Genomic DNA, 22,970 nt, shown 5'->3' on the forward strand with positions numbered 1-22,970 from the left:
GTTGAAAGTAATAAAATTACACCTTATCTTTTCGCAATGATTATTTTGTTTGCTTAACCGGAGAATGCTATATAATATAGTGATGAAGTATAAGCGCTAGAATTAAACTGAACTTAAGTCTTGGCTCTGTTACTAACTGACCTTGGATAAGTAACTTAACATCTCTGTGCCTCAGTTTCCTTGTCTGTAAAACCTACCTCATAGGGTTATTTTAAGGATCAGATGATTTAATACATGTGACGCAATTAGAATAGTACTTGACATACACTAAACCCTTATCTTTATTGGAAATTATATTTCCTATGGCTTTATACTTCTTAATTATTTTTTCTGTAGTAATTATGTTTAAATTCTATAGAGTTATGACATATAATAATGTTTTAATAACCTATCTTTACAGTTAAAAATATTGCCATTCAGTTTACAACTTGGCCATTAGTAATCTTAGTGGAAACATTTTCAGAGCAAGGGAGAGAGGCCATAGAAGCTTAAATGCAGTGAGTTGAAAAATGAGAGAAAGGGGGAGTATAGTTTATACATTGTCCCCTTTTCTAGAAGGGTGTTAGTTAATAGAAATAAATAAATTGAGGCTATCATAGAGTTGAAAGTAGTTGGTGATTTTGTCCCACAGGGTGATTTGCTTACATTTATGGGAAAGAAACAGCAAGAATGGAATTGAGATATAAAAGACTAGAAAAATCCTCAAAGAGTTAGGACCAAGATGACATGTGGAGTGTTTAACCTGAAGCAGAAGAATGAAGAAAGCCTAAGTGGTCATAAAGATAAGGTAGGCGATGAAATGAAGGGAACCAGGGTAACATATAAAAGACTGAACTTTGTCAAGTTTCTAGGTTTATGAACCTTTTCTATAAATCTTTTCATACATTTCCATGAATAAGCCACTATTTAATACCTTTTGGGACACAGTAGTTGCTTTCAATTTTTTGCTATTTAAATAGTACTTTGATTAACAGCCCAGTACACAAGTCTTTGTGTACCTCCCTGATTATCTCCTTAGACTCATTTGTCAGAATCTGTTACTAAATGAAAGGGTATTTTTATTGAGGTTGAACCAAATTCAGTTGCTCTAGGAGCGTATGCTAGTGCCTGCTTCAGTTTTGTTTTTAGTTTCTGTGTATATCTCTGCAGATCAGAGGTCAGCAAACTTTTTCTGTAAAGGGTCAGTAAATACTTCAGGCCTTGTGAGCCATACAGTCTCCACCACATCCGCTCCGCTGAGCAGCTGTAGCATGAAACCAGCCATAAACAATTGTGTGAACAAATGAGCCTGGCTGTGCTCCAGAAAACAAGCAGTGGGCTGTACTGCAAGCCATACAAGCCATAGTTCGCTAACCCTTGCTGTGGATGTTAGCTCTTAAAACAAGGAAACTTTGAGGGTGCCCCTAAGATTGCTGAAAATTTAGGTTATCCAAATAGCTCAAAAATCAAAGATCACCAGATAGAAAATGAAACAAGCTGCTATGAGAGTTGAAACAATACACTGAGACCACCAAAGATTCTGGAGTTATCAGACAATATAAAAGAGCCATATTTAAAGTTGAATTCTCCTCTCTCTACTCACTCTTCTCTTCCTTGTTTAGTTTCCATCAACTATCACCTAATATACTGCATAATTTACTTGGCTTGTTGTATTTCTCCCACTGGGATGCAGACTTTCTGAGGGTGGATTTTTTTTTTTTTTCCTGTTCATTTCATTGGTATAGCCCTAGTGCTTAGAACAGTGACTTGCATTTGGGTCCTCAAATATCTGTTGAATGATTGAAACACTTAAAGAAATAAAAGAGGCAATCACAAAATGAGCAAGCAGCGAAACTCCCAACACTGACCAGGATTTGAAAAAGAAATAGGACTTTCAGAAATAAAATGTGACAAAACTCAGTGGATAGGTTAGACAGTAGATTAGACACAGCCTGAATAGAGATTAGTGAACTGAAAGAGAGCCTGAGATGACTTAAGAGATGTGACACACGTACAGAATCAAGAAAATGGGGAATATGAGGAGTTAACAACTACAGAGGACAAAATGAGAAGATCTAATAATACATTTAATTGGCAATGCAGAATAAAATGAAGGATAGGCAGTATTTGAAGTAATTATTTTACTTGCTTCCACGATATCTAAGTGCCATGTGGGCATGTATGATGGAGCTGGGAGAGCTGGTGGCTCTGGCATCTTCCTTACCATTGTGTCTCCTCCCACTTCCATTGCTCTTAAAGGATAGGAGCCAAGGATTGGCATTCCTACACTGTGGATCTACAGGGCCTGATGCTTGATCTAAGCTCCCTCTTCCAGTCATCCACCACAGGTATTCCAGTGCTATGAGGAGCCTCAAGTTCTCCATTTAATTCCAAATGGTGGAGCCAGTTTTCTTCCTGGATTACAATTGCACTTTGATAATGAAGGAAGGTGCACACTTCGCTCACCTGGACCTCCAACCCAAAACAGAACCAAGGACCCTTTTTAGCAGAGGTGTCAAGTACCATGACACTATCCGTGCAGGTCAAGATTATGTTCATTGCCCCCAAGGGAGCCAACATCATGATACACTCTTGGGTAAGGGACACAGGATTCTTGTCGATGGAAATCAGAGCAAAGTCTTTCTGGAGCCCCATGTGCTTCATGGGCCCCACACACCCAGATCTTTGGAAAGAAACGTAGAACAGTTCAAGAGGAACAGGGTGCTATCGGTTCTATTTCTAGTCATGAAGGCAGGGTCAGCTTTATAATTTGCAGGGGCTACTGCAAAATGAAAACGCAAACCTCTTGTTTAAAAAGCATAAAAAAGGTAAGGTACTGACAAAGCTTTTCCCTTCTGTGATTTCTTTCTTGACTTGTATTATTATATTTGCTTTTTAATGCCATTCTAAGTAAAGTTAAAATTTTGTTATCAACATGAATTTTACCATTCATCTTCTTACTGTTTAGTGAAGTTTTCAATGCAAACATAAAAGCACTTGACTCCTGTGTGGAATCACTGAAATTACATACTTGGTATTTTATAGCTCATACATTCACGTGTATTTTGTTCTTACCAGTACAGTGGCAATGCTGGACAAAAGTAAGTCAACTTTTTATTTCACTTCTTGGTACCACACATTATTCTCTGTATTTGACTTACTGATGTCTAAGGACAAACTGAAGGGAAAATAAACTATCAATTGCCCTATCGTTCCCTTTTCTTCAATGTCATAATCTTTGGTGTTAAGTGGTTGGTTAATACAAGGAGTTGACAGAAGCAAGAATAGGGTTCCTCGGCTGTTTGAGTTTCTTAAAATGTCACGTCTTCTTTGTTCAAACCAAGTTCTGGTTCAAACTGAAAGCATGGCCTCTGGGGGTTGTCAGCATCCCTGCCTACTCAACTGTAGATGGAACACGCTTACCTTATGCTCATTTTGGGTCTTCCTGAATTCCACACATTATGAGTCTAATGAGATTCTTTGCTCATAAGGAATCACAAATGCCATGTGTGAAGAAAGGCAGAGAACAGCGGGCATGCCTATTGCACGTATCCCCTCTATTCACACCACGCTGCATTGTCACATTGCACTTTACAAGATGCAAGTTCAAAGACTGAATTATTAAGAATGTCAAGATGGGACAGCAGAGCAATTAAACAAAGCATGGGGTCTTTCTGAGCTCAGTGCCCTACACTACTGTATCTGTCACACGCCCATGAAGCTGACTCAGCCAGGAGCTGACTTGCAGTCCTGTGCCTCCCTTTTCCCAGCAGCTCCATCTGGTACTGACATCTCTGTTGATAGGTTCTCATTTCTTTTCTAAACTATTTAGTCTTGTTATCAGTCTCTTTCTGGCTCTATTTTGATGTCCTTCATCTATTTAAGTAAAATGAATAGAACAGTTGCCACCTTCTCCCCTTTGCCCTACATTTGCCCCCAAAGAAAAATAATTGTATTTGTTTCAGCAGTAGGAAGTAGAGGAGAAGCTGGGAGCCATATTGTGATCTTTGGGGAGGAGACCTGAGTCTGAAGAAATCTATGACTCAGAGAAGATGGTTGCTGTTGTAGAGATGACAAGTACAATGAGATCCACAGACATTTAGAAGAGAAATAATGGGCTAGGAAAGGACTAGGATGTGGCTTTAGGTGCATCATACTATGACAGAATATTGAACAAAGATCAGATGGAAATTAAATTATTTAAAAGGTTTTTTTTTAAAGGAAATGCCTGAGAAGGACAGAGGTCTAAAGATTTAATGGTCACTTGTCCAGAAATCCTTAAAGAATTAAAATGCTCACTTGAGGCAAAGGGGATAGTCATTCCGCTTAATTGCATCTTCAAGCTTGGATGAGGCATCTTTTTAAAAAAATGCAACCCCCAGTAACAAACAGACTATATATATATTACATCCCAATCACACATACATATGTAACTGAAACAAGGAGTTCCATGAAAAAGTATACATGTGGGATGTATTCTGAAAAAAAATTTTACTTTCTTTTTTATTTTTAAATTTATTTATTTTACAATATCATATTTCTTAAATTGAAGTATAGTTGATATACAATATTATATGTTACAGGTATACAATATAGTAATTCACAATTTTTAAAGGTTATACTCCATTTATAGTTATTATAAAATATTGGCTATATTCCCCATGTTGTACAATACATCCTTGTAGCTTATTTTATACCTGATAGTTTATACCTCTTAATCCTCCACCTCCATCTTGACTCTCCCCATCCCTCTCCCCACTGCTAACCACCAGTTCCATCTCTACATCTGTAAGTCTGCTTCTTTTCTGTTATATTCACTAGTTTGTTGCATTTTTTTACTCTACATGTAAGTGATATCTTATAGTATTTGTCTTTCTCTGATTTATTTCACTTAGCATAATGCCCTCCAAGTCCATCCATGCTGTACACCAGAAACTAATACATTTTAAATCAACTGTACTTCAATTAAAAAGCAAACAACCAGAAACAGACTATATATACATATATATATATATATATATATATATATATATATATATATATATATATATATACACACACACACATGCGTATGTGTGTATACACACACACACACACACACATACATCCCAATCACACACACATACATACATAACTGAAACAAGAAGTTTCATGAAACAGTATACTTTATATGCAGGATGTATTCTGACATTTTTTTTTTAATTCGGTTGTGGCACACTAAGTTGATTTCACACCCCACAATGGATCTCAACCTGCAGTTAGAAACACACTGATCTAGGGGAAATGAGTCTAAATAGTTTTTACCAAGGAGATTGGGAACAGGACCCATATTGTAAGAAATAAAGCATAAGTAAAAAAATGCTTCTTAGTCTCTTTAACCACCAAACGTATCTCTAACACTGTAAAGTTTGTAACTTCCCCTACTTTCATTTATCACCTATGGATTTCCCCTATTGTGATTTGTAGAAAATTACTATTGTTTTAGAATTGAACTGGTGGATTTCTAAAAAGATTCTTGGTATCTTGTGGTTATTTTCTGACGCAAACCAAGACTTCAGATGAATGAATACAGACTCATTTCAACTTACTTGCTTCAGTTACCCCAGGCTGATGTGAATTGTAAAAAGTTGGGTGATTTCTGTTACTTTTGTGTAAAGAGTGAGGGAGTGTGTATCTATGTTTCATAATTCTAAAATCACTTGATCATGGGTTGTCATAAATCATTGATTATGAGAAATGTGTAGCAACCTGTATTGGCCATTAATTGACTTTTTAATTTGATGCAAACTCACTTTCTAAACTGCTAAAATTTTATATTGAAAAGGTCTGGCTTATCTTTGTGAAAGACTGATTGCAAATCAAGGCTTAATCCCAGTTCTGGGTGGCAGCCATATAGGAGTTCTGCACTGTTTCCCTCAAATCTCTGGATAAAGCTGGCTGCAACAGTGTTGTAACTCTTGGAAGCCAAAACCCTTTGCGAGGGGCTTTCCAAAATGATAATGTCTTGCCTTTGCCTTGAAATATGAGCTCCTAGTAGACAAGAATCACTTACTTATATATTTAATTGGCCAGGTGTGCAGAACATTGCATTAATTAGGTCCCTGTATAAACCTGTGCCATGTAATGGTTCCCAGATGCTCGTCTGCAGAAAGAATGCACCAAAATCATTAAAGAGCCTATGACAGATCTCTGAGTCCCTGTCTGAGAGATTCAAATTCAGTATTTTTTTTTTTAAGGCTCACCCAGCTGATTTTGATGCACAGATTAAGTTTATGTTTAACCCAGCCCAGCACAACTTTCCACAGTCATTTGAAACTTTCTCACTATGGCTAACTCCCAAACTCATGTTCAAAGCTACTGGTGGGAGTGATGGGGAACTGCTAATAATTTTGCTGTCTGTTGGGTCACCTCTGTGTCTGGGATCTAGCAGTTTCTGTCCCAGGTCTCAGATGGGGGCCTGATTACTAAATATGGAAATATCCCTTCTCCTGAGCTCCCATGTAGGCATGCTCCAAGTGGGGAAGATTACAGGGGAAGGCAGCAGAGGATTACAGGGGAAGGCAGCAGAGGAGAGGTTGATGAATGGATAAAGAAGAGTTCCTAGCACTCAGAACACCTGGTCATGTGCACCCCCTGCTGGAGAGCTGGCCGAATTCTGTAACATAGGACATTGATACAACAAATGGGTAGAGATCTACTGCATGCCAGGTACTAGGGAATGAAGATAGAGTCCTATTCTTGAAGGGCTCACAATCCAGAATAGTCAGGCTCCCTAACAGATCTTTATACTATCTAGTGAAGTATCAACTGCAGACATAATTAATGATTATTGGTATACTTTCATTCATTCAATAAATAACTATTAAATGCTTACTCGGGGGCAGATGCTGGGCTTGGCACTGGAGGTAAGTGGCAAACTGCAGACATGTTCCCTACCGTCTTGGAGCTTATATTCTAGTGAGAGTTGTATTAATTATAACATCAGCTGTAAGTAACAGCAAAGTCAATTAAAATTGGCTTAAGCAATAGAGAAATGAATTACTTTGCATAACCTTAAGTACAGAGGTAGGATAGATTCCAGGGCTGGTTGGTTCAACAGTACAAGACATTAATAAAGACTTAAGTTATTTTCAACTCTGTGCTGCCTTCCTGATTGTGCTGGCTATTTTCTCAGGTTGTTCTCTTTAAAGTTTTAAGATGGTTGCTACAACTCCAGGTGTCATTTTCAGATACATGAATATACAAAGGGAGAGAGTAATTATTTTTTTATGTGACCTTCTTAAGACCAAGACACCTTTCTCAGAAGACCCCAGCAGACTTCCATTCAGGTGTCATTGACCAAAATTCAGTTATGGGACTGATCCTAAAACAATTACCACAAGGGGAACGGCAACTTGTTGATTAGATTAAGCAGGATCTTCTCTTGGGCTCTTGAGTCTCATGGAAGAGAGGTGGATTTAAGAACAAAATTGAGGTTCTTTAAAAAAAAATCTGATTCCCTATATTCTCACCACAACATTGTTTTAAAATTGGGGTTCTTTTAACAAGGAATAAGGTGGGAAACAGATGTTAAATAACTACTAGTATTCATTATAGGGAAGGAAGATTAATCAATAAAAAATAATCACAAATTGTGAGGGAACTACATGGAAGTTAGCTTTTGCTGCATAATGAAACATCTCAAATTTATTTAACTCAAGATTCTATTTGGGCTGAGCTCAGCTGAGTGGTTCTTCCGGTCCTGACTGGGTTCATTCATGTCTCTGGTCAGCTGTAAGTCAAATAGGTAGCTCTACTCCTGGGGTTTGACGGGTTGTGGGCTGAGGCAATGGGCCCAGGTGTCTTTCATCATCCAGCAAGCTATCTTTGGCTTGTTCCTGTGGTAGACTGGCAAAGTTCGAAAATCGAAAGCCTCCAGTTACAAATATTTTTGAGGCTTAGAAATGGCACACAACTTCTGTTGCATTCTTTTGGTCAAATCAAGTAAGAAAGCCATGAAGGTAAAGAAACAGACTCCATCTCTTGAAGGGAGATGCTGCAAAGTTACACTGCAAGGTCACGGTCACAGGGAGAGGAAGAATTTGTACTGTTTTTGCAAACTACCACAGGTCATGAGTAACAGGAGAAAAAAGCTACTCACATCTCCGTTCAGGAGAGAGCTATCATTTGGAAAGTTTCCAATCACCAAAATGTCTTCTTCTGAGCTGAAATTCTTGTACTGTATGATTGTTATTGATGATTTCCTGACAGTATTTGCTTCAGGCATCAGAAGGTTAGAGGCTGTGATGCTGTTACTTAAAACAATAATGTTAAAGAAATACAGGATCATGGAATATTCACTGCAGGGAATTTGAGATTATTTAGTCCAATTCTATCTTTTTTCAATTTAACAAAATTAGATTTTCTTATTAATATAGGTATACAGTTTAAAACGTCCAAGAGGATTAAAAAAAATTTAAAGCAAAAAACGGTAGTTTTCTGCTCATGTTCTGTTCCCCAGAAGCAACCACTTTTAACATTCTTAACTGTTTCTTGTTGTACTTAGCTCATAATTCTAAGTAATATGCAACTGTTGTTCTCTTTTGATTCACTTATCAGTTTTGACACATATTGACTGTTAGAAGATGATTTCAGCCATCCTCACTTCCCCTTCCTCTTCTCCCATCTTCTTAATGTAGTTAAATAACAATTTCCAGTTAACCCGCATTTGGAGTTTTTATTAAGACAGTGGTGTTAGACTGAATAATGCCCTCCTAAAATAGTTAGGTCCTAATCCCTGGGACTTGTAAATGTTACTTTAAAGGGCAAAGAGATTTTGCTGATATGATTAAGTTATGGATCTTCAGATAGATTATTCTGAATTATTTCGTTGGACCTTAACTGCAATCACAAATATCCTTATAAGAGAAAGCCAAAGTGATATCTGACAGAGAGAAGGCAATGTGAGGACTGAAGCAAGATGTTACACTGTTGACTCTGAAGATGGAAGAAGGGGCCATAAGCCAAGAACTCAGCTCTAGAATCTGGAAATGGAAAGAAAACGGGTATATCTCTGGGGTGTTTCCTTTTTCCTGGGAGGAATGCTCTAGTCTCCTACCTGGCAAATACAAGCCCTGATGTCAGTATTGTGCAGCCAGGAGGGGGAAGACTTTCACATAATCCCCCTGTCCCCACTCCAGGACTACCCACTTGCTTACAGGTACTCTAGCACGGGTTGTTTTTGGGGTTTTTTTTGATACTATTATAAATAGTACTAATTTTAAAAATAGTTTTATTGAAATACAACTTACATATCATACAGTTCATCCATTTAAGATGTATAATTCAGTAGTTTTTAGTATATTCACAGATATGTGCAAACATCAGTAGTGTCAATTTTAGATCATTTTCATCACCTCAAAAAGTCTTGGGGAGGGGGAACAGGGGACCTGCTCAACAAGCATAGAGTTTTAGTTTTACAAGATGAGAAAATTCTAGAGATCTGTTGCACAAGGTGGTATAGTTAATACTATTGTACTGTACACTTAAAAAATAGTTAATGGTTAAAAAAATCCATATGCTTGAACTGTCGATCACCCCCTATCTCCACATCCACAACTACTCCAGCCCTAAGCAGTCACTAATCTATTTTCTGTCTCTATAGATTGCTCTATTCTAAATAATTCATATGGATGGAATCATATGTAATAATATTTGAATAATTTTCCACTGTATGATATACCACATTTTGTTTATCCACTCAGTGATCCACTGATGGACATTTTAGTTGTTTCCACCTTTTGGATATTTTGAATAATGTTGCTATAAACATTCATATATAAGTTTTTGTGTGAACATCTGTTTTCATTTCTCTTGAGTACACACCTAAGAGCAGAATTACAGGGTCATATGGTGGCTCTATGTTTAAAGATTTGAGGAACTGTCAGTCTATTTTCCAAAGCAGCTGCACCATTTTACATTCCCACCAGCAGTATATGAGGGTTTCAATATCCTCACTTTTGACTTTTTGATTCTAACTATTTTAGTGAGTGTGAAGTGTACCTCACTGTTGCTTTAATTTGCACTTCTCTAATGATTAGTGATGTCCAACATCCATTTCATATATATCTGTTTCATATAAATCCATATATAGCCATTTGTATATCTTTGTATTTCTTAGAGAAATGTCTATTCAGATGTCTGCAGTGGGTTGAATAAAGTCCTTCCCAGATTCATGTCCATCTGGTACCTGTGAACATGGCCATTTTGGAAATAGGGTCTTTGCAGATGTAATCAGTTTAAGTTGCGGCCTACTGGATTAGGGTGGATCCTAAATATAATGACTGAGGTCTGTGTAAGAAGAGACACATAGACATAAAGAGAAGAACACAGTATGAAATGAAAGAGGAGTTGGGAATGATGAGTCTGTAAATCAAGGAATGCCAAGGACTACTGGCAACCACTAGAAGTTAGAAGAGAGGCATGGAACAGTCTTCCTCAGAGTCTCCACAGAGCACAGGTCCTTCTCAACATCTATCTTGACTTTAAGCCTCCAGAATTGTAAGAATAAATTTCTGTTGTTGTAAGTTCCCCAGTTTGTGATAATTTGTTATGGCAGCCCTAGGAAATTAATACAAGATCCTTTGTCCATTTAAAACTTGGGTTGTCTTTTTAAGCTGTAAAAGTTCTTTATATATTCTGGATACAAATGCCTTATCAGATATACAATTTGCAAATATTTTCTCCCATTCTGTGGTTGTCTTCACTTTTTTGATGGTTTCCTTGAAAGCACTAGAGTTTTCAATTTTTATGAAGCTCAACTCCCTCTACCATACACAAAAATAAACTCAAAATGGCTTAAAGACTTAAACAGAAGACAAGACACTATAAATCTCCTTGAAGAAAAAAATACGCAAAACATTATCTGACAATCTTAGCAATCTTAGCAATGTTCTCCTAGGACAGTCTACTAAGACAACAGAAATAAAAGGAAACATAAACAAATGGGACCTGAGTAAACTTATAAGCTTTTGCACAGCAAAGGAAACTATAAAGAAGATGAAAAGACAGCCTATGAAATGGGAGAAAATATTTTCAATGTGATCATTAAAAAAATTTAAAAATTAAAAATAAGTTAAAAAAAGACAAGTACGAGTTGCTCAGAGAATTGACAGTATGGTTATGGTCTGTAAAGGAAAAAACCTGGTATCCCTCCCATGTTTCTCCTTCACTCTCACACTACTACCATACTCAGAACACTTCTAAAATCAGATATGTGTGGTTTTTCCCACACCAAGCAATTCTGTGACATCAGCTGAGTGTCCTACAATTTAACTCAATTCTGACGCTGTCAACCTAGAGATAGCATCAGATCCCACAGGTTAAGGGCTCAGTCCCACAAGACTGCCCCCTAGTTCAGATGCCAACTGCAAGTAGTTAAATGCCCAGATTACCCACAATTTCTGTCCAACATGGCTACAAATTGGAGGTTGTTGTGACCCCCACCTCTTGGATTTGATGACTGCCTAGAACAACTCACAGAACTCAGGAAAACGCTTACTTTTACCAATTTACTAAAGTATACAATAAAGGATACAGATGACCAACCAGATGAACAGATGCACAGGCAAGGTCTGGGAGGGTGGAGTGCAGGAGCTTCTGTCCTCATGCAGTTGGGGTGCATCATCCTCCTGCTACATGATGTGTTCACCAACCTGCAAGCTCTCCAAACCCCATACTATTGGCATTTTACGGAGTCTTCCTCATGTAGGCATGATCAGTCAACTCCATTTCCAGCCCCTCTCCCCTCTCTATTGAATAGGGCGGGGCTGAAAATTCCAAGGTTCTAATCAGGCTTCATCTTTCTAGTGATCAGCCTCCCCATGAGCCCACCCAGAGTCCCTCCATTAGAACAAAAGATGCTCCTACTGCCCTCATCACTTAGGAATGTACAAGGGTTTCAGGAGCCCTGTGTCAAGAACAGGAGGCAGAGACCAATATATTTATTTACTACTTCACAAGTTTCAAGGTGGGTATGAAGACATGAAAAATTAGGAAAAGTAATAATGCTAAATGCTAACGTTTTATTAAGCTATATTCTAGGAACTACTTAGTACTTATCATGTAAGAACCTTCATAACAACCTAATTATTATCCCATTTTACAGATGGAGAAAAACCAGGCATGGGAGTGTTAGGTTACCTGGCCTAAGATTATACAGCTAATAAATGACAGACATGGGCTCTGAATCCAGGCAGTTTGTCTGCCCCTCATGAAATGGTCTCATAGTGAATGGCCTTTTTGTTTGGAAGATTCTGGGAATTCTTAGGTAGAAAGTTGGAGACACTAGTAAAAAGATCCTCTTCTATCTATTCATCTTTGGCTTGGCTACCTCAAAGGAGGATCTGAGACAAGATAGGTTTATGGAGCCAGAGTGGAGACCAGAGGACTGTTTCAAACACTCTGATCCTCCATATGTAACCTGGGGCTGGGAGGACAGTCTTGTTGGTGGCTGGTGGTCTAAGCTCAGATATTTCAAGTTGGGCAGAGACCTTCAGGGAGGGAATATCCTACCTTCCCATCCAAGAGGAAAGGGAACTGACGTCGTGGAAGGGAGAATGAGTATTGGTGGCAGTCAGTACTCGATGCCAGTTCTTCTGGCTTATGAACCTTCTCTGCAAATGCATAGAGAAAAAAATAAGACATTTTACAATAAAACATCCATTAGTTAAGTACTGCTAGGCTCTAAGTGGTTATATATAATAATTCATTTAACCCTCACAGCAACCCCAGGAGACAGGCACAATTATTATTTTACAAGTGGCGACATTAAAACACAAAGTTACTGTTATATAACTCGCTTACAGTTTTTTTCAGGAAATAATGGAGGAGCTAAGTAAAGCTGGAAAGAACTATAATAAAGTCAGTAAGTATAACACAGGGGATTAAAAATTAGTACTTTTCGGCTACTGTGTAGCAGAAAGGAAGAACCGGAGATTTGAAACAGAACTTGGATTCAAACTCCATCCGTGAGTACCGTGTAAAAGATTTGGGGCATGTCTCTTGGGGCAATTTCCTCGCCTACAAAATGAAGATAATAATACCTACTTCATAGGGTTTTTATAAGAATCTAGTGAAATGAAGAGTGTAAAAACGCGTTGTATTCTCTAAAATGTTAGACAACCGTGAGAAACACCTCCTCCGGGTTAAGGGTTAGTAAATTTGGGAGGCCGACTACCAAACCCAACAGACAAATCCTCCGCGCTCCCTTCCCGGAAACCCGCGCAGGGTCCTCTGGGACTTGTAGTTTTACGCCGGACCTGGCCCACCTTTCTCACTTAGAAAGGGCGGCTTGGTGTAAGCCCCGGAAGTACTCGTCGCCTGAGAGGCGTGCTGGTTAGGAAGGGGAGGTCAGAGGTCGCCGGGGCAGAAGGCGTTCCTGCCGCTGGCCTTGTCGCTATGTAGGGGAGGGGTAGGCACCCTCCTCCAGGTTCTGGAAGGTTCTTGGGCTCGACTAGGGCGGTAGCCCCAGGACTTCTAGTCCCCGGCTTCGGGTTTCTGCCGGCGGAGCGGAGCTGCCGCCGCCATGTTTGGCTGCTTGGTGGCGGGGAGGCTGGTGAGGATGGGGCCGGGTGGTCTGAGGAAGCGGGCAGGAGCCGAAGGACGAGGCCCCGAGGGAGGGGGAAGGTGCACGGGTGCGAGGGCTGCGGGGAAATCCGTTCACGTCTCCGTTCCCGCTGAGAGTGAGAGTGTGAGAGTGGAGAGCGGGACGCTGGGATGTTCGCTCTCCTTTGCCCCAGCGCTTTTCACAGTCGTTTAAGTAGTAGTTACTACAGTAGTTGCCGTTTGTCGAGTGTGCATTATCCTAGACAGTGCGCTCCTTTTGTCCATTTCTTCTCATCTCAGCCTTCTGTGTAGCGCTTATTTGGCCCTGCACACTTAACCATAACTCGTGAGATGGTAATCATTCCCATTTTGCAGTTGAACTTAAGCTCAGTTGGTTGTATACTCCCCTGAGCTCATAAAGTGAGTTCAGGTGAATCTTACACTTGAATCTATGTAGCGTTCTGTTTGCCGAAGGTTAAGGTGCTCGGGCAGTGTGTAACTGCTGGGTCCTTTTGGAAGGGCCCTAATAAAAATATGCTTAACGTTAACTGGAAGTTCGCTGATAGAAACGCCTGAAACTGAAGTGTGAGCCTTATCTGAGATGATCCCTGAAAGATGTGAGCTGAGAGTTTCCTTATTGGTAAAAAGAGATAACCATCCTTGCTTAATTGTTAGAAGTACCTGGAATTGTTAAGGAAAAATCCGGAGGGTGAATCTCGCTTGCTTCCTTAGAAATCACTCGGAAATCCATTTCAGAACCGATTCCTTTGCCTAGAATTCTTTTTTTTTCATTTTTCTCTCCTTGCTTTGTTCAACGTTGCAGCCCCTTTGTTGAATTGTTTAGTTATTTTTTAAGTCAAATTTTGATAATGTATTCTGTACACAGTTTTAAGGAACCACAGAGATAAATTGGCTATAGCTCAGAAAATTTATTGTCTGTCTCTTGAGTGACTGGGAAGCCCCTTTTGGTGATGGTAGTAATTGATAATACTGGTGAGATAACTTTGGATTGCCCCTGGTCTTGATAGGAAAAATGAAAGGTCCAGCCTGGGATGAGTGTGGGTCTCAGATGAGTGTCATTAATGGAAGACATATAAAATGTGTGTTTTTCTAAAGAATAGAAAGGCCGTATGGAATCCATGTTGTCAACTAATTTGGTAGGAATTTAGTTGTAGAAATACCTGTGTCTATTAACCTAACCTCTGTAATGTATCTCCAATAGAGGTTCCTACATGACAAGGTTTTTTGCCCATAGTGGACTCTTACTTCTGGAGCATTAAAACATATTAATCAAGATAAAGGGCGAATAGACCTAGGGATACTTCAACACTTAACTACATTATTCTTTTACTAGAAAAATCCACTTTATCTACAGTCATGAACTCAGTTTTCATTACTTGAAAATTTTTCTTAAGGGACAACTTTTTCCCTAAAGTTGAGGATTAGAGTGTCATAATTCAGGTTGACAAAGAGTGGTGCCTTTGACAGAATTGACATTTAAGAAATATTTATTTTGCCTGACGATTATTCAAGACTTATAAATAACATAATTTTATATGTGTTTTAAGATTATGTGCATGCAAAAAACTGGTGAAATTGAATTTAATACTAATATAGGTAGTTTAGTTTAATATATTTATGTTCTTCCTTTGTTTTATTCTCTGTATTTAAATCGGAGGGTTTAATGATTTGGGGGTTACAAGTATTATTTTAGTGAGTAGGCAAAATGACAAATATAGAATCTGCAAATAATGAGGTTTGCCTGTAATTACTTCTGGATTGCTTACCCATTTTAGTTTCCTGAGGTTCAAACTAGAAGATAATTCTTCAGTGGCATGGTGTTTGAACAATCTTTCATTTTTATAACATTCTGAAGCTGTAATGATTTATTTATATAAGTAAAATCCTTTCAGGGCACTTCTGAAATAACTTAGTTATGTTTTTAAAATACTACATTCATTAAATCATTTTTAAGGCTATATATTTTTAGGTTTTCTATTAAAATTAGCACTCTTTCTGGTGTGTTTCGTAATTCCATGATTAGACTATCAGATTGACCTGTTGTTAGTCTTGGTATAATGACTAGTTGTTTACAGTGCAATACTAAAAGAGCTATAGAAACTTACCAAACTATTGAACTAAGACAAGTTTCTTATTTTCTAGGTGCAGACAGCTGCACAACAAGTGGCAGAGGATAAATTTGTTTTTGACTTGCCTGATTATGAAAGTATCAACCATGTTGTGGTTTTTATGCTGGGAACAATCCCATTTCCTGAGGGAATGGGAGGATCTGTCTACTTTTCCTATCCTGATTCAAATGGAATTCCAGTATGGCAACTCTTAGGATTTGTCACGAATGGGAAACCAAGTGCCATCTTCAAAATTTCAGGTCTTAAATCTGGTAAGAATAATATATTAAAATAGCTTCATAATCAAACTTTTTTCTACAATAGCATAACATAGGAGACGGCTTTTTTCACTTTTCATTATATTTTTCTGATTGCTACAGTAATCTATAACATTTAAAAAAAAATCAGATGATGCTGACACATGTGAAAAATAGTAAGTGAAAAGACCTCACACTCTCAGTCTCTGCCCCTGGAGAGAACCACTTAGTGTAGTTCTCTTTGTATGGTGTATAGCTTTGTAAGGGGATTTTTCTGAATTATTGGGTGTTTTAATAAATAATGAGAGGAATCTTCTCATAATTCGTAATATTCACATCAGTATTTTAAATAAACAAGTAAACCAAGTAGGCTTGTATAAGAAATACAATGAGAGTCCTTTTTTTCTGTGAAGATTTTTGAGCTCTTAGATTTGATTACCTCTTCAGTGTTCTGTTGGTTGTACTGACATTGCAGATATAAAATCTTCCAGGGACATAATCTTTGCTTTGATGCCTTGAGGTATTTTGTTTAGAAATGTGAGAACAAAACCAGGTGCCATTTACTCTCATTGGTTCCTTTGAAAGTGCAGGTGAAAACAGACATGAAAAGTCTTAGAATGTAAATATACATCCTCATAGAAAAAGTCTGTGAAGTCTAAAGAAAAATTCTATTTAGGCTACATGTTTATGCATTTAACAAACACTTGGGTATGTACTATGGGGATTTAAAGATAATGATTAAGTTATTGTCTGAAATAACTTATAAAGGAAGATAGTAATTAAAAGGGTGAAAAGTAATTGTTGATGTTTGTACAAAGTGCTGAGAGAGAATAGGTAAGGGAGCAATTAACTCTTAAGTAGTTTGGGGAAATCTTCCTGGAGGAGATGATATTGGACCTCTTGAGAAGATAAGTAGGAGTTTGTCAGGCCTGTGAGAGGCCTAATGGACATTGTTTTCTAGGTAGAGGTAATACGAGTATAATGAAATTTTGAAAAATTCTCTGAGAAGAAATGGGAGAACGTAATATTTAAAGCTAAAAATTTTTAGATTGATGATAAATACTAATCTCTAGATCTAAGGAGCAGAATAAATTCCTATAGTCCTCCTTAGTGAGGACTCCATGAGATAATTATCCCTAATCTCTAAGGCAGTGGTTCTTAAAGCCTGATCCCCTGACTAGCAGTATCAGCATCACATGGAAAGTAGTTAGAAATTCACACTTGTGGTAGGACCCCAGACCTACTGAATCAGAAAACTTGGGTGGAGTCCAGTGGTCTGTATTTAGTAGGCTCCCAGGGTGTTTTTGTTGCACACTAAAGTTTGAGAACCATTGCCCTAGGGCATCCACTGTATACAATGAATTAATGCCCCGTACATATAGCATGGTATTTAGTTCTGAAGTCTTTGGAAGAATTAAGAAAATAGTCTCATCACTTTTTTTTCCTGTGGCTGTGCTTAAAAATAGACAGTTTATAAGTAAAAAAAATATGGACAACTCAGTATACCCTAGTGAAATTACTGGATGTTAAATATAAAGAGAAAGGAATAAAGGAACCAGAGAGAGAAGACAAGTCATTTATAACTGAACAACAATTAGACAATTTAGCAGATTTATCAACAGTGTGAATTGAGGTTAAAAATCAATAGATTAATATCTTTAAAGTGCCAAGAATAAATAAAATAACTCTAAACTATCATTGTAAAATGAGGTAGACATAAGCGTATTTTCAGTTGGAGATGGAGAGTTTACTGCTCAAAGACCCTTACTGAAAGAACTGCTTTAAGGTAGTTGAACTTTAGTAGGAGGAAATTAAGCCCAGAATATAGAAGGGGATGCGAGATTCAAAGGTAGCAAAGAAATTTGTAAACATATAGACAGTACAACCTGATTATATAAAACAACACAATAAGTAACTTAAATACTACACTAGAAAACAATGCATATGACAGAAGGGGTAGTGGTCAGACTAAGCTTTCTGAGGTCCTATTTAGAAAGGGAGTAATAAAATTGATTCTGCTTTCAAATAATCCTGTTCAAATTTTAAGGAAAACTTTAAAAAGAGGGAAAACGTATAGTATATTAAAAACAAAATAAGATGGTAGAAATAATTTCAACTGTATCAGTTATCAGAATAAATATAAGCAGACTAAACTTACCTGAGAAAACGTGGAGACTCCAGGGTGGGATTTTTTTCAAAAGGTAGCAAACAGTTACGTTGCTGTTTATCAGTATATGTTTAAAATATTCTAACACAAGAACCACCCCCCCCCCCAAAAGCTGTCATAGATAAGTTTAAGAAAAATAAGACCAAGGCAAAAGCATTAGCAAGGATTAAGAGATTCATTTACTAGGAATGAGATAATTCACTAGGAAGACTGAAGTATTTCTAGGAAAAAGTAAATGTCATGAACTTGTGTGTATGTAAAGCATAACTTCAGATATATAAAGAGAAAAATTGACAATGATAAATGAACAACCTTACAATCAATATCTTAATACATCTCTTGATAATTAATACACCAAGTAAATAAAATATTAGTCAAGAGGAAAATTTGAATAAAAGAGTTAACAACCTTGAGCTAATGAACACTTTAGAACCCTGAAACTAATAATTAGATCATATACATTTTTTAAGTACACACAACATATATGAAATTTGACCACGTACTAAGTCATGAAGCAAGCTATAGCAAATGAAAGATAATCATGCAACCCACAATGCAACGTAATTACAAATCAAAAGCTAAAACATTGTTATATTTAGAAATTCAAAACTTTTAAAATAGTTAATGGGTTATAGAAGAAATGACCATGGAAATTACACTTCTGCAGAAACCAAAACAAAATAAAACATCACATATCAAACCTTTTGAATGCAGGTAAGTTAGTACTAAAGAGACTAATTCATCGGTTTAAATGTGTGTATGTGAAAAGAGAAATTGAAATGAGTGAGCTAAGTATTAAATATAAGAAACCCAAAGAAAGTAGACCAAAGAAAATGGTAATGCTAAGAATAGAAGTTAAGAACAGAAAGTGAAGAAACAAAAGAGGGGCTTAAGAATGAAATAAAAATCTAATCCTTTGAAAAGGCTAATAAAATGATGAGCTACTGAAATGTATTTAGGAAAAAGAGAAGACACAAAAAATGTTACTGAAAATATAAGAATGGAAACATAACTATAAATATAGTAGAAAAAATTTTATGATAATACTTTTTTTAATCCATTGCAAATTTATGCATTAAGAAGCTTAACTTAAAAACCAAGAGCATAATAAAAAGATATATTTGTTCATAGCAGAACAAGTTTCAAAATGTATTTTCTTTTAAATGTAGTCAGTCAGTACACAATCCTTTATGAACATTGTATATATTTTTTCTGTCAATACCTTCATTACATTTATAAATATATGACAGTACATTCGAGAATGACAAAGGACAGATGAAATTGGCTATTTTCTAGAAAAATAAACTAAACAAAACTGACTCAAGATAAATTTAAATCCTGAATGTAGTATCAGTAAAGACAATGAGTAATTAAAAATATACCTCTCCCTTCCACATACAACTGTCAGGCCCACATGGTTTTACAGAGTTCACCTAAACCTTTATACAGATTGTTCATACCTCATTTAAACTGTCAGAGAACAGGAAAAGAGGCAGTTTTACCCAGTTTAGATTTTGAAGCTAATATAACTTCCTTATCAAAAAGGACAAGGACAATAGGAGAGAAAATTTGGCCTAAACCAATTTTATTTATTTTGGATTTTTGTATGTATGTACATAAGAAAGTTACAAAGTGAGTTCAACAAGTTATCTTTTAAACTTTTCATTATAGAAAATTCAACAATGCTAAATCGGACCAAATGGAATATTGAACCCTTCTCTAGTTATTACCTAGCTTCAAAAATGATCAACTCATTGATAATGTTATTTCGTTTATATTCCCACTCCTCCATTCTCATATTATTTGGAAGCAGTTTCTAAATGTAATCTGTAAATATACTAGTATGTGTCTAAAAGATAGTCTTTTTTTTAAATGTAAGTATAATGCTATTATAACACCTAAAAACAATTCCTTAATATTAAGTTGAACTGATTAAATAATCAGTGTTCAGATTCCCAATGGTCTCAGAAATTGCTCAGTAGTTTTGTGGTTATGTTTTAAAGATTTAAAATATTCTCAGTCAGCCTCTGTATAGAAAGGTCCCTACATTGCAATTAATTGGTTGATAGATAGGTCTTTCAAGTATCTTTTATAAAAATTGAAGATTTAATGTATTCTGTCCCTATTTCCAGTAAATTAGTTGGATTTAGAGGTTTGATAAGATTTCATTTGAATGCATTTTAAAAAATTTTTTGGCAAGATTATTATAGGCAATGGTATGTTCTTTGATCAGAAAGTATATTTCTCTTTTTGGGAAATTAGCAGCCATTTATACACAATGTTTAGATTTACTAGTTCAACATGATAGTATTCTAATTCTGTCATTTATTAGCTGTAAAGAGACACTTGCATATCTACTGTTTGGTTACCTAAGGATAGTGTATTATAGGGAAGGTAAGATAAATATGTAATTCTTTCTCTTAATATACCAGTGTTTAAAAAAATGAATTGATTCTCTCACTCTGAAAGTGGTAAGTTTTCTTTTTAAAGAATTGTGAAATCATGGATATGTTTGTGTGTGTGCGTATTTATTTATATTTGATGTGTTCTAACCGTTGATGTAGTGTATCGTCAGGATCTACTGGACCCAATTTTAATTTTTCAGTTTCTTTTTTAGGCAGATCTTGATATTTTATGACTTATATCCTTTCTTAAGAAATCTTCCAAAAACAGAAAATTAACTTTTTTTGTTATTAATGATTTTAATAGCTTTATTATGTTATAATTTACGTACAATAAACCACACATATTTAAGTGTACAGTTGATAAATTGTGATATATGTATATACCTGTGAAATTATTACCATAATTGAGATAATGAATATAGCTATTACCTCTAAAAATTTTCTAGTGCACCTTTGGAATCCTCTCTCCTGTCTCCTCCTCTACCCTAGGCAGCTACTCATCTGCTTTGCATCAGTATAAAATAGTCTGCATTTTCTTGAGTTTAATATACAGCATATTTTTTTTGCCTGGGTTCTTACTCAGCATGATTACTTTCACAGTCATCCATGCTGTAATGTATCTTAGTAATTTGTTCCTATTTGTTGCTGGGTAGTTGTATATAGTATACCACAATTAGTGTATCCATTCACCTGTTGATGGACATTTGGATCGTTTCCAGTTTTTGGCTCAAAGATAAAGCTGCTCTGAACATTTGTGTATAAGTCTGTACAGGCATATGGTTTTATTTCTGTTAAATAAATACCTACGAGTGGAAGAGCTGGATCATATGGTACTTCTGTGGTAAACTTTTTAAGAAACTGCCAAACTGTTTTGTAACATGGTTGTTCCATTTTACATTTCAACCTGCAGTGTAGAAAGTTCCAGTTTCTCCCTGCTCTCCAACACATGGTCAGCTTTAGGTGTTCTAGTTGATGTGTAGTGGTATCCCATTAAGTTTTAAATTTACATTTCCCTGATGACTAGTCATACTGAGCATTTTTTGAAGTATTTATTTGCTCTCTGTATATCTTGTTGAAGTGTGTGTTCACATCTTTTGGTGTTTTTTTTAATTGTTTTTTTTTATTACTGAGTTTTGAGAGTTCTATATACTTTTTTTGAGAGTTCTATGTATATTCTTGATACAAGTTATTTATAAGATACGTGATATAAAATTTTTTTTTTCTAGTTTTTGGGTTGTCTTTTCTCTTTATAGTGTCTTTTACAGAGTATTAGTTTTTAATATTGATGAAGTCAGTTTTTTCAATTCGTTCTTTCTGGATTGTGCTTTTTGTGTTGTGTCTAAGAAATCTTTGCCTGATGCATGGTTATAAAAGTTTTCTCCTAGAAGTTTTTGAGATTTTTACATTAATATCTGGGGTCCAATTTGAATAAATTTTTGTATTTAGTGCAAGATAGGGATTGAAGTTCAATTTTTTTTCTCGCAAGTGGATATCAAAATGTACCAACACCATTTGTTAAAAAGATGAAGTAATGACACATTTTTCTGCATCCATTAGCAGACATGTTCACTTGAAAGCTCTTAAATTACTCCATTTTAAAGTAAAATATAAACATGCATAAATGTTTATATGGATACATATATGAATATGTATTGATTTAAAAAGGAAAGAGAAATAGATACTATTACAGTTTTTAAAACAAATCACTAGTTAGAAAACATGCTAGAAGATTAGATGGATCCTGGTAAATATTAATGGTAATAAGTAATACAGGCAGAGGAGCAGCTAACTTGGAGCAAGAGAGAGGCAGTATTTTTGATTTGAGTTTGAAGAGCCTTTGGAATGTGATAGCAGTGCCTTGAATATAAAAGGGTAGGTTTTGTTTGTATAGCAATAGGCTAGTAGCCTGCTAACTGTTAACCTTTGTCTCATTGGAAAGTGCAGGCTTATTTTGTACCCAGACTTGTGTATTGATTGAGGTTAACATTGGCTACCATCTAGTACACCAGGACCCATTGTTTGTTTTGGAGACATACTAATTAAATTGTCAAGTTAGTTTTCCTCACCTTAGCCTCTCTTCTCTTTGCTCTAGTTTTGCCAACATTTTGAGTTGGGAAAGGGGTGGAACATCTCTTTCTCTTTTATGATCATCACTATATTCCCTGTAGGAGATGCCTTGGGAATAGTGAAAAGTACTTCTGTCATTTTTGCATTGCCTTTGGTTATCTGTTCCCTTTTCTCTTGTGACACCCAAAAGGTTAGGGGTGGTGTATGTATGCCCATACATTCTGGGATCATAAAAATCCAGATGTTTCCTTTTTATGTTATCTCATCCATTCTGGAGAAAATCCAGCAGTCAAAAATGAGTTAATACAATTGCTTTAACCAAAACTTTAACAATAACAATTACTTAATAACATGTTTTCTGTATGAAGATAAAATAGTGTAA

General features: G+C 36.3%; 1 protein-coding gene and 1 long non-coding RNA gene across 3 annotated transcripts in view; one reads left to right on the forward strand and one right to left on the reverse strand.

Moving 5' to 3' along the window:
• Positions 1-4,573: 4,573 nt before the first annotated feature.
• On the reverse strand, positions 4,574-13,237 carry LOC116155410 (uncharacterized). Of its 2 annotated transcripts, XR_004139334.2 has the most exons (4): positions 13,066-13,237; positions 12,532-12,632; positions 11,555-11,786; positions 4,574-8,273 (listed from the first exon to the last, which is right to left on the reverse strand). It is a non-coding gene; the product is annotated as an uncharacterized LOC116155410 (long non-coding RNA). The 2 variants fall into 2 exon arrangements; XR_010383446.1 differs by having other exon boundaries at positions 12,532-13,237.
• A 107-nt stretch (positions 13,238-13,344) lies between these two features.
• The window catches only part of HIKESHI (heat shock protein nuclear import factor hikeshi), a 28,422-nt gene continuing 18,796 nt past the window's right edge, over positions 13,345-22,970 (forward strand). The window contains exons 1-2 of the mRNA XM_010990526.3: positions 13,345-13,573; positions 15,727-15,964. Coding sequence (XP_010988828.1) covers positions 13,544-13,573; positions 15,727-15,964 — 268 coding nt within the window. The 5' untranslated portion in view covers positions 13,345-13,543. The remainder of the gene's footprint in view (positions 13,574-15,726; positions 15,965-22,970) is intronic.

The sequence above is a fragment of the Camelus dromedarius genome, chromosome 12 (genome assembly GCF_036321535.1).
Source record: "Camelus dromedarius isolate mCamDro1 chromosome 12, mCamDro1.pat, whole genome shotgun sequence".
In the NCBI taxonomy this organism is placed as follows: Eukaryota; Metazoa; Chordata; class Mammalia; order Artiodactyla; family Camelidae; genus Camelus; species Camelus dromedarius.